The following is a 12,159-nucleotide window of genomic DNA, read 5'->3' as shown; positions in this document are numbered from 1 at the left end:
TTTCTGGATGATGTGTTATAAAGGAGGAGGTGGATTCTATGTAATAAATTACAAAAATTGAAGCAAAGTTTTTAATTAGCTTTCGACAATTTACGAAGAATCTCTTGTGAAGTTCTCTGTGAATCTGGCTTTCAATTATTTCATAGTTTGATCTCGTTGATAATTGAGTTTGTCTACCACTGTCTATATTGCTCTCTAATATTCTGCTCTATATTGGACAGAATTTCTGGTATGTACATATGTATATAATTATATATGAATATATATATATATGTGTGTGTGTGTATATTTCATATACATGTGTACAAACATATAAACATCTGTGTATATGTGTGTGTGTGCTTGTGTGTATACATACACACATACATATAGCTATATCTCTATATGTATACACATGCATGTGTATGTATGTATGTATGTATGTATATATATATATATATATATATATATACACATTTTTTTGTATATTTATGTGTATATGAATGCATATATGCATGTGTGTATATGTACATATGTAGATATATATATGTATGACTATACATGTATGTGTTTGAGTATACACACACACACACACACACACACACACACATATATATATACATGTATATATATATATATATATATACATGTATATATATATATATAAATGTTTTTCTCTCTCTCTCTGTGAATATAGTGTATTTATATATACATGTGCATATATGTATACATATATGACTATGTATGTGTGTATGTATGTGTGTGAATATCTATCTGCCTATCTATCTATCTATCTATCTATCTATCTATCTCTCTCTGACTATATATATGTATATACACACACACACACACACACACCAATTCTATTCTTGTTTCAGACTTAATTTTTCCGGACTTAACATTAATCACTTTCTCACGAGTTCCGTCTCTTCTTCAGCTTATCATTGTTGTTATTATTATTATTATTATTATTATTATTATTGTTGTTACTACTACTGTTGTTGTTGTTGTTGTTATCTATATCTGTTTCTGTTATTATTATATCATATCACAACACAACACAATATATTCTATTCTGTTCCATTATCTTTCGTTCTCTTCTCTCCTGGCGACTTCTCTTCTCTTCTCTCCTTGCTACACTTTCCAGTTTAATAAATTTTCTCATCCCCCCCCTCCAACCAAACTTTCTATTTATTTATCTTTAACCCTCCTCCCCACCCTCATAGCCATCCATTTCCAATGGTGTGTTGTGTGTGTCTATATATATATGCATACATATACACACACACATATACATACACATATACATACATACATGTGTATATATATACATACATACATGTGTATATATATACATACATACATATATGTATATATACACATATATATATATATATATATATATATATATGTGTGTGTGTGTGTGTTTATGTATTTTTAATAAAATCTTTTGTATTTTTCTACTTTTTGCCATTAAATTGGTTTCTTTGAAGTTTGTTATACTTTGGCATTATTTTCCTTTCTTTCCCTCCTCCTCCTCTCCTCCCTCTATTCTTCTCTTGTTTCTCTTCCTCCTTTTTTTTGTTCATTTTTTGTTTGTTTTGTTTTGGTTTTTGCTTTCTCCTCTTTAAAAACCACCAGAAACATCTCAGTGCTTGTTGTTGTTGTTGTTGTTGTTGTTGTTAGGAAGCTAATCAAAGGGAAATCAATATTAAATAATAGATATATATATGTGTAATGTACAGATATATGTATTTATAGGGGACATGTGTGTGTGCATGTGTGTCTGTGTGTCCATATGTGCTTTATATATATATATATATATATATATATATATATAAGACATTGTCATTCATTTTATTTGTAAGCTTGTATGTTACTGTTTGTGTGTATGTGTGTTGTGTAAACTAAATGTTTGTGTTTGTGTGTGTGTGTGTGTGTTTGTGTGTGTGTGTGAGGGAGAGAGAGAGAGAGAGAGCATGGAGAAATGTCCAGAATCACTAGTTAATGGAGTAAACAAAACTGTGGACATTAAGAGAAAACTGTGGAAATATTGGAATTAGGAGGCGGTAATCGTCTTGGCAACATCAGTTGTGCGTCGAACTCGTCATGCGAATCGCTTGCTCACAGCGCCACGCATCATTTGCTTCTCCAGCGTCACACAGCTCACATCTTCTGGCATCGTGTCAGGCTTGTGTTCAGAATCAACAGTCAACACGAGGCCTAGCAAAGCAGTTACAGAGAAGCCAGTCTGCTTGGGTGACTCTTCTCAAACTTGCATAGCTAAACACCGTTCCTGTTCTTGCATCTAAATCATGGAACTGCCGACTCTGTTTAGTTTTGATTCTTTTACTTTCTCTTTCTCTTTCTTTTTTTTTTTCAATAAACTTATTTTATTTATTTTTACTTATTTTATTTTAGTTTAGTTTTAGATAAATTTTCAATGGTTTAAAATTATTTTTGTTCATTTTCTTTGGTGTTATTTTATTTTTTTTTTGTTTATAATGGACTGAAAAAAAAAATGTAGAACAAAAAGGGGAAAAAAAAAATATCCCGAAATTACTTGGTTATATTTTTATTTCAAGTATTTCCAATGGATGGATATTTTGCTGTGTTAAATTTTACTTGTATTTTCTGTGTTATTTTCAATGTAGCACAGAAGTGTATATGGTGGTGATGGTGGAGGAGGGTTTTTAAAAAAAAACAGTATAAAAAAAACTAACAACACAAGAAAAGACTTGCTTTGTGCTGAGTCTGATCTCAGCAATATTTCTCGTGTAAGTTTAATGTATTATTTTCCATAAACTCTCCTCTTCCTTCTCCTCCTGAAAGGAATTTTTTTTTTTGTTCTTTGTAATTTAATGTTTGGGTGTTGCTGTTGTTGTTGTGGTGGTGCTGGTGGTGGTGGGTTGAATTTTTGAAATCTTGCTTTTTTTTTTACTGCGCCGCCCATTGCAACATCCTGTATAGAGAAATTGTGAAGGCCTATTTATGTTGTTATTGTTATAGTTGTAACATTAAGTTGGAGTGCATCCCAATATCTATTGAATCTCGCCTTGTTTTGCTCCCAAATTACTTAATCTCACTGTATAAACATTGACAAACAAAAGACAAATAATAATTGACTTCATTCATAATCTTCACTTTGTAAATGTGTGCAATCTTCCTCTGTTCCATCTTTGCAAAGTTTCTTTTTTTTTTTTAAGAGCAAATTCAGAAAAATCTTATTTATATTTTTTGTTTCTTTATTGTAAAATTTAAATTGTTTGCTTTTATTGTGTTTAGTTTTGTCATCCACTGCATGTTGGGTTCAAATCCTGCCAAACCTAACTTTCTTCTCAGGCAAACTTGGGACAACAAAAGAGTTTACAGTGTTTAGTTTTGATCCTCTTCATAGTGAGTTCAAACTCTACCATGTCTAATTTTGTTGGTCAGTCCTTCACTAGTGGTGGGGCCTCAGTGGATCTGTAAGGTTAGATAACTTCCAATATTTTCAATTTTGATTTCAAATCCTGCGGGTTGAAATCCATTTATGCTCTCACATCTCATACTACAACCACCATACCACTACCATCATAACCATTATAGTACTTCCCTCCCTCCTCCTAACACATGTCTTTGAGAGGAGACACTTGACTTGTGTCAGTCTCTTGTTTTGAAGAAGAAATTAAGTGTTAAGTAATTGTAGGTGTAGGAGTGGCTGTGTGGTAAGTAGCTTGCATACGAACCACATGGTTCCGGGTTCAGTCCCATTGTGTGGCACCTTGGGAAAATGTCTTCTACTATAGCCTTGGGCCTACCAAAGCCTTGTGAGTGGATTTGGTAGATGGAAACTGAAAGAAGCCGTTGTGTATATGTGTTTGTCTCCCCAACATCGCTTGACAACCGATGTTGGTGTGTTTACATCCCCGTAACTTAGCGGTTCGGCAAAAGAGGCCAATAGAATAAGTCCTAGGCTCACAAAGAATTAGTGCCGGGGTTGATTTGCTCGACTAAAGGTGGTGCTCCAGCATGGCCGCAGTGAAATGACTGAAACAAGTAAAAGAATAAAAGAGTATTGGTCCCTAAAAACCTATTCAGACCTTAAACCTTGATCCTTAAAATGTCTTAAAAGGGCTTCCACAATGGTTCACATTTTAAAAGTTCTTAAGATCAGTCGGGGATTCAATTTCTGTTTCAGGATGTTATTTTGTTTTGCTTCTGTTGCTTTGAGAAGGGCATGAATGCCTCACAATCTGAGTTTTCCTTTCTCTGTAAATGTGATGCCTTTTATGTAAAAAAAAAAAGAAAAATTTCTAATCCAGAAATTTGGCTGAGAATTTAATTCTGTGTTTTTGAGTTGATGAAAATCTGCCTCAACAAATTTTGTCCAACCTCTACAAGCATAAAGAAGTGTTTGTTAAAATGATGGTAATGATGATGATGATTTGTGTGTATATTTATATATATATATTATGTTTTGCGTTTAGGGATACCAACTGGGGCCAGAAAACTACTGCTGCTGATGACTGTACCCTTTTCCAAGCTAAACCTGTAACATTTGTGCCTAAAATATCAAATTCTGCCAAAGAAAACAACGAAATCCTTAACAAAGGTAAGTTTTTATTTGGTGAAATAAGGGAGGAGGGTAGTTCATGTGCCATGTGAGGAGGAACCTTGAGGTTTAAGAGCCAGGCCCTTCGGAGAAATGTGAAGAGTACTTGAACCCTCAGTTTTCACCTTTCCTCACAGACAATGAATTGATGTTAGGTTCTGGAGAAATGGAAGTGGATGAAGTAGAGAAGCTGATGAGATGGGATCAAGTGAGGGTTCTTGGGGGGGGGGAATGGAATACAAGGGAGCCAAAGCATCAACTGAGAATTAATTAGGATTAATTGGTGCCAGTGATTGCCGCAGGGTTGACAACTGGGTTGGTTAGTAAAATGGTGAGTGTTATGATTGTAGGAAATAAAAGGCCAAGGAAGACATGGGAGCAAATGCTGAGATTAGATCCGATGATGTTGCACTCCACAGACATTGGTAACACAGGGTGAACAGCAGCAGCATTTCAGACCTATCTAATCGATGCCATCTTGGAAAAATAAGCATTAAGATATTGGTAATTTTGAGCATAAATCTGTGGAGAAATGGAATCTACAGATGGAATATAAAGACAGGCTCTTGTGCTGACATCTTCTGTAAATAAATCTTCTCTTAATTAATGTTTATATTTAGTGTAGAGAAATACATTGTCTTATATTGACCCCTAAAAATCTGGCATCATTTGAATATTTAATTGTTGATTTCTCAAATTCACTCCTAATTTGTTTCAGATCCCTTAACGAACCTCAACAAAAAAGTTGTTGATCTCAAGTTTGGTAAGTTACCATTTCTTCAATTATTTTCGTCTCTTCTGACATTTGATTCCTCTCATTTGTTGAATGATTTGAGACAAATTCTTCCAGTTTATGTGACAGAAACTGATGCCATAGGAATTAGAAGGGGATATTGTTAGGAATGGGGTGCAAAGGGATCCAAACACCCAGTCTTCAGTACTGGGACAATGCTAATAACAACCAAGCAGTTCTTTGAACATTCTTTAGTTATTTTGAAGATTGTAAGATTGTTGCAATATCAAAGACACAACTACAAAATATATGATTTGTCTTTCTGAAGAGTTTGGTTTTTGAGACGGAATGAAATCCAGCATGGAAAACGGACGTTAAACGATGATGATGATAATGAAATACAGTGCTGCTGTTTGATACTTGTTTCTGTCAGTTTTTAATTTTCCTGGATTAACCTATTGACCACTGGACACGTCTGCCAACTTGATTCTTAGAGCATCTGTAGTTATTGATGATTAATTCTTACAGCATCTATATTGATCACAAACCAAGTTATTGAGAGTTTTATAGATTTCTACTTTGATCCATTTCTCAAATTAAATCTGTTAAAATAAAAGTTTTTTTTTTCCCTCTTCAGTGGAAACTTCTGGAAGTGACAAGAACAATATTACCACGACTACCACCACCACTACTACTACTGAGGAGGAGGATGATGATGATGATGATGACTATGATGAAGATTTTGCCAGTGAAGAGTAGGTAGAAACATAACATGCTTCTGGATTTTAAGGAGACGGGGCAGGGCAGGGTGGGTGGCATTGTCCATGAGATTTGCAAGATGTCCTTGATTGGTCAATGTCTGTGGAGGAAGGAATTTCAGGGGGAGAGAGAAAGGATTGGGTCAAATGTTGAGGGTTTGATGTGACAATTGGAGTGGTTGGAGGAAAAGAGAGAGGTCGATGTGGAGGAAGAAGAGGGACTATTTAGTTAAGTCAGACAAATAAAGACATTTGTAGTAGCAGAGAGAAGAAGAAGAAACGGTAAGTCTGTGAGTGACTCATTGCCAATCACTTGGTCAGCCTTCTTTTGTAGACAATCTTAGATGTTGGTCTGAGTGACAGAATTATAATGTTAACCTGTGATCAGTAGTGCAATGTGTGTGTGTGAGACTGTGAAGAATCACCAACTGATCAAAGTTTCAAGTCACAGCCATCTTGTCACTCGTCCAACATCTGTTTTATATTTATCAAAGTTCCATTCATCTTAAATGTCTGAAGATGGATCTCAACTTGCCACATTGTTTTCCTCTTTGTTCAGCACCAACAGAAGCCGATTCGATGGAAAAGTCAAAATAACTGGTGGCAGTATTGTTGAAGAAATTGAAGAAGAACTGGATCTGTCTCAAGAACTGTCCAAAAGCGAAAACAGTGAAGTAAGTCATCATTTCTATTTTGATTCTTTCTTTTATTTTTATTTCATTTAGAAAACTTGTGGTTGCACATTCAGTGCTGACCTGCAATTGTGAACATCCGTTGGAAAGAAAGCCAAGAATTTTGTGTTTTTGTTGTTAAGCATGATCAAAAGCCTTTGTGATGATCCCATCTTTGTGGGAGTAAATATATCGAGGGACCCATTATCCTGTTAGGTGTGCTATGATGATTTGCCTGCTATTTCTAGAATGTCAACTTACCAATTAGAGATTCTCTTCGTTGTGTCACATGACAAAAAAATCTCAAGCAGATGAGAGATAAATTTACTTCTAAACAGGTTTGTGTCTTCCATCTGTCTGTCTTTGGTAATTTCCCTGTGTGAGCTTTCCACCATTTTGTTAAACTGGAATGAAACACCATGAGCTGTTGATGCTGTATTGTATCCGCTGAGCAATGTTGTTACTTCATTCAAACTTATAAACATTTATTGCCCACAGAGGGCTAAACATAGAGGGGACAAACAAGGACAGACAAAGGGATTAAGTTGACCCCAGTGCATAACTGGTACTTATTTCATCAACCCCGAAAGGATGAAAGACAAAGTCGACCTCGGCAGAATTTGAACTCAGAACAGAGAGACAGACGAAACACTGCTAAGCATTTCGCCCAGCTCACCGCCTTAACTTATAAACATGTTGTGGCCGTCATTCCACAAAATCTTGTCATTCAAATAGCAAATGGAATCAGTAGATTCTTTGGTTCCAAAAAGTTAAAACTAAGCATTCTAGTGCCACTGTATATGGGAATCAGAAATATTGCAGAGTAACCAAGGAATTTTGCTTCTGGTTGCTGTCGTAACTAATATGCAATTAAAACATTGTAAAGATGATAAGTCTAGGGCCTGTTGTAGTTTCTGCTTTTTGCCAAATATTCTTTAACACTTTCTCTTTCATTTACTTTTGTCTTCAAATGTTTTTGTATTTCTTTCTTTCTTTTCCAGCTTGCTGACCTCACGACAGACAAAACACTCTCCCAACCTGACATACCTTTCGATTACATGGAAGATGTCCTCTCTTCCTAGTATCTTCTTTTAACATTTAGCCTCTTTCCTCATTTTCAATTCAATCTTTATTTTCTAAACATTTTAAATCCTCCCCCCACCTCAACCGCGCACACATATTTATATATGCACACACACACACACACACACCCACCTACCTTCAAATTTTAGAACAAGGCACCATTTTATGACTTTCATTGCTTCGAGCTTTCACTGTTTCTCAATGAGAGATGTGGCTACGTAAACATTTTAACATATCGCTGCCTGCCTTTTTGTATATATATATATCTCAAATACATGCACATATACCTTTTGGGGCTAATAGATGAATTATCCATAGCCTGGTTCCATGCAGGTGTCTGTCCTTTTCAGGCATCTAAAAGGATTATCTGTGCATATCTGCTGTGTTTGGATTTAGTGGCTGAAATATTGCACATATCAAAGATTTTACACATTTCCTTCTAACACTTTCATGTGTTAATCACTTTAATATTTTGGCACACAAAAAAATTATGTATATATATACATACATGCATTCATATATATGTATATACACACATACATGGACATATATATACGTACACACACATATACATACATGTGTATGTATGTATATATTTGTTTGGTAATATATATATATACTCAGAAAAAGGAGTTAAAACATGAATATGTTTTTATTAGTCAGCAGAAATTACTGAGTGTCTCCTGGTGCAACAGTTTGGTGTATTGGCATTTACCAAACTAATTTCGATAAGTGCCATATGCATAAATCTCTCGGCCCTTCAGTGACTCTGTAATGTCTGCTAATTAACGTAGGACAGACACTGAAGTGAGAATCACACATTTCATATAAGGTTATGTAGACGTGTACTTTAATTCAATTTAATGTAGTTTTTGAAATCAGTGTAAATATGCATGTAAACACATACACATGGGCACAAGCATGTGTTTGGTTGCTACATTTTCTATCAGAAATATATACATGGGGAATCCTCTCATTATGTATTTTATATGTAAAAAGTTTAACTACATGTGCCATCTGTGTGTGTCTGTGTATATATATGTATACACCCACACACATATATACAAATACACGTGTATATACACATTATTGCCTCTCTTTACTTCTTTGTACATGAATTAATGCATCATTATACACATGTGCATATATATATATATATATATATGTTTGTGTGTGTACACACACACACACACAGTATTATCTATGTAGCTATATAAATGTGTGTATATAGATGTATGTATATACACACACACACAAATGTTATATATATATATATACATACACAGAGGAACGTTTGTATTGGAGCTTCTGGTGCAAATTGCCAGGCAGTCCAGCATGTAGTTTCCAAATTTCAGGCAGTGAATTGTGTCATGGGGCTGTTTTTCTCACAGACGGTACCCAACTGACCCTACTATACTGTGTAGTTGACAAAATCAAAAACAAACCATGCACTTGCGTGAAATTAAAAATATAAAATAGCGACAAATTACCCATTGCACCCTGTATATATACACACATACCACAGATTCAGCTAATTATATATATCTATATATATATATATATGTGTGTGTGTATATATATATTCAGTCATATTGTTCACTAGAGAATGTCATCTTTTACTCTTAATATTTGTTTTGTAAATATACGAGGCAACACACCTTTAGAGACCATTCCTTATTTTTCATTTCTTCAATTCCAATCTAATTTAATCTCAGGTATGCTGTAGTCATTGATTGTTCATTCATTTGGGGATCATATATCCCACCCACCTTAATTTCAAGTGTGTAAATTATACCTCACACAGAACAGTGTTATATTTCGAGAGCTTTACTTCATTATAAATTTACTGATGTAAATATTATATATTTTGTGTCTTAACAAAATTTCTGTGTAAAAAAAAAACGAACAAAATGTCATTATTACCTGCCAGGACACACAGGGAAGTGGTTTCTTAAAGCTTGCTTTACAAACAATTATACATGTTCAAGTGAAGTTAGACCAAAGAAATATATTTTGTCATACGTTTAGTAACTTACCATTTTCTTTACCTTTGCAGCATTAATTCCATGCTAATGAAAATGTATTTTTCTTTTCTTTTTTCGATTAGAAGTTTGTAGATTTTGATATTATAGAGAGAAAAGTTTTTACTGCAGAATGCCTTATCTAAACCATTCGGTTATAAAATTGCTGTGGAATCTGTAACCCAGGTATATTTAGGCCATTTATATAATTTGTCCAAGAGGCTGCTGCAGTAAGACTCCAACCTGTTCCAGTGTTGTCAGTTATTTGTCTGAAAGCGTAATCTCACAGCCAAAGATCTTTATTCTGCTTTCTTTATCAACAAACTGCAACGTAAGAAACCAGGTTACTGCTCCACTGAATGTCCATAAAAGGTTGACATGTTCTTTAAGGCAGGGTTAAGGGCTCATCTTGTTTCCTACAAGTGTAGTATTAAAATCTTGACCTCTAATTTTTGCTTGAACAGGTAGGTAGTTAATCTGCAGGCACAACAACATGGAATTTAAAAAATTTTTTTTTTTTTTTGATCTCCATGAAATTCTTTCTTTTTGAGCCATCTTGATGTTGTGTGGAGAGGAGAAATGGCTCTGTGGATAACATATCAGATTGCCTTTTCCTGTGTATCAAATCTTCCTGTCCACAAGTGGTCTTTTTTGTTGTGTTGTTGGCCAAACACTTAATTCAGCATTGCTTGGATTCTTTCTCTGAATAATGTTACCTGTGATAAACAGATAGACTTCCTCGCCTTGGGGAGGTTTCACTCTTCTCCATTAAACACCATAAATGTCTTGAAGCCATTTATGGTTTTTTGTTTGTTTTGTTTTCTACCACTGTGTTTTCAAGCTGGTATTTAATAAAGAGCAAGGCATTGCACCACCAACATCATCAACAGTTTAACCAGCATCAATAATAATATAAATGCTAAGATGAATTCCATGGTCTTTGCTTCACTTAAAATTCTACATTATTTTACTCTGTGCATTGACAATAGGGATGTTGATGTGGTGATGTGCATGCATTGAAAATAAACTCCTTAGGTTTCTGAAGATTTCTTTTGAATTGTCTCCACCATCAACTCCCTAAAGATAACAGGGATCTAAATGATGGTGGTTCCTCAATCTCATTTTTTTATGCTGAACAAAAGGAGTAAGCCAGAGGGGGGGGGGGTGAGTGAGTCCCATCCCTCACCAAGCTTTACCTATTAGCAGTTGATTTTCAGCTTTGCAAGCTTAAAGGAACACTCATCAGTTTTATAGTGCTCTTTTGCTATTTACAGTTGTAAGATGGAGCCACTGTATGTAGTGGACTGGGCCATTGAGAGTTGAGTATTTTTGCTATGGACACAAACATAGTAATGGAATATGACTTGCTGATCTTTCAGTGAGTTGTTTCTATCAGTTTCTTTAAAATAAAACTGATATTCCTCCAAAACATTGCGCCTGGGTACCACCACTTGAAGGCATTACTTTTGAAAGAAACGTCAGATTGCTGGAGCAAACCTTCACCATTTTGCAGGAGAATTTGAGCTCATCACCTCAAAGTAAAGAATAATTTAAGTTCACAGGGTTGTGGTACCTGTTTGCAGCTGGGTGGTCTGAGCTGTTACAGTTTTTAGAGAAAAGTTATTAAATAAAAAAATAGTCTGTTAAAATGGTTGACATCTCACCCATGTATGGTCTTCTTCCAATTCCCTCCTGCCCCCTAAAAAAAAAAGGAAAGGTTTAAGCAAAGCTGAAGAAAGAAGTAGGCTGTTACTTTTACGAAGAATATATAATCCAAAGGACAAGTTTCTGGTGATAGAAAAAAAAGGTAATTAGTAATTAACAATAAAGACATCCCTCTCCCCACCGAAACAAACAAAAGTGAATAAAATAAAGACTTGGCAGTGCCCCAGCATGGCCGTAATAATTACTGTGTGATGTTGATGAGAACTCATCTGAAAATTCCAACGTCTGTAACTTTGGGATGTTTCTCATTTTTGTTTTGCAGAACTGAACTTGTTTTTATTATTATTATTAGAAAACTTTATGAAATAATAAATATATGTTAACATTTATTTGGCGATTCTTTGTCTTTTGTCCTGAAATCATTTGAGTGTCTGTATTATTTATTTTTACATAAATATATATATATATATATATGTAAATTGTTGATTTATTAATAAATGAATAAATTGATAATATATATTTATATAACCTGTTGAAAGCCACCGACCAGATTTGTGGGTGGTGTAAGGTCCCCTCCCGACCCAGAGTAACGTGGTGGTGGACAGGGCTATTAGACAAAAGAAACAGGCTTGGAAGGACTGGAAGAACGGTGGTA

At 34.7% G+C, this 12,159-nt stretch overlaps 1 protein-coding gene across 2 annotated transcripts in view; it reads left to right on the top strand.

Moving 5' to 3' along the window:
• LOC106868208 (uncharacterized) overlaps window positions 1-11,893 on the top strand; it is a 60,642-nt gene extending 48,749 nt beyond the window's left edge. For both annotated transcript variants that reach the window (XM_014913382.3, XM_014913374.3), the window contains 5 exons: window positions 4,449-4,573; window positions 5,292-5,336; window positions 5,944-6,061; window positions 6,624-6,738; window positions 7,737-11,893. In XM_014913382.3, coding sequence (XP_014768868.1) covers window positions 4,449-4,573; window positions 5,292-5,336; window positions 5,944-6,061; window positions 6,624-6,738; window positions 7,737-7,817 — 484 coding nt within the window. In that variant the 3' untranslated portion in view covers window positions 7,818-11,893. The remainder of the gene's footprint in view (window positions 1-4,448; window positions 4,574-5,291; window positions 5,337-5,943; window positions 6,062-6,623; window positions 6,739-7,736) is intronic.
• The last annotated feature ends 266 nt before the right edge of the window (window positions 11,894-12,159 follow it).

Source organism: Octopus bimaculoides, chromosome 8 (genome assembly GCF_046866305.1).
Source record: "Octopus bimaculoides isolate indiv1 chromosome 8, ASM4686630v1, whole genome shotgun sequence".
Taxonomy (NCBI): domain Eukaryota; kingdom Metazoa; phylum Mollusca; class Cephalopoda; order Octopoda; family Octopodidae; genus Octopus; species Octopus bimaculoides.
Note: the sequence above shows the minus strand (reverse complement) of the source record. Positions and strands in the feature narration are given on the sequence as shown.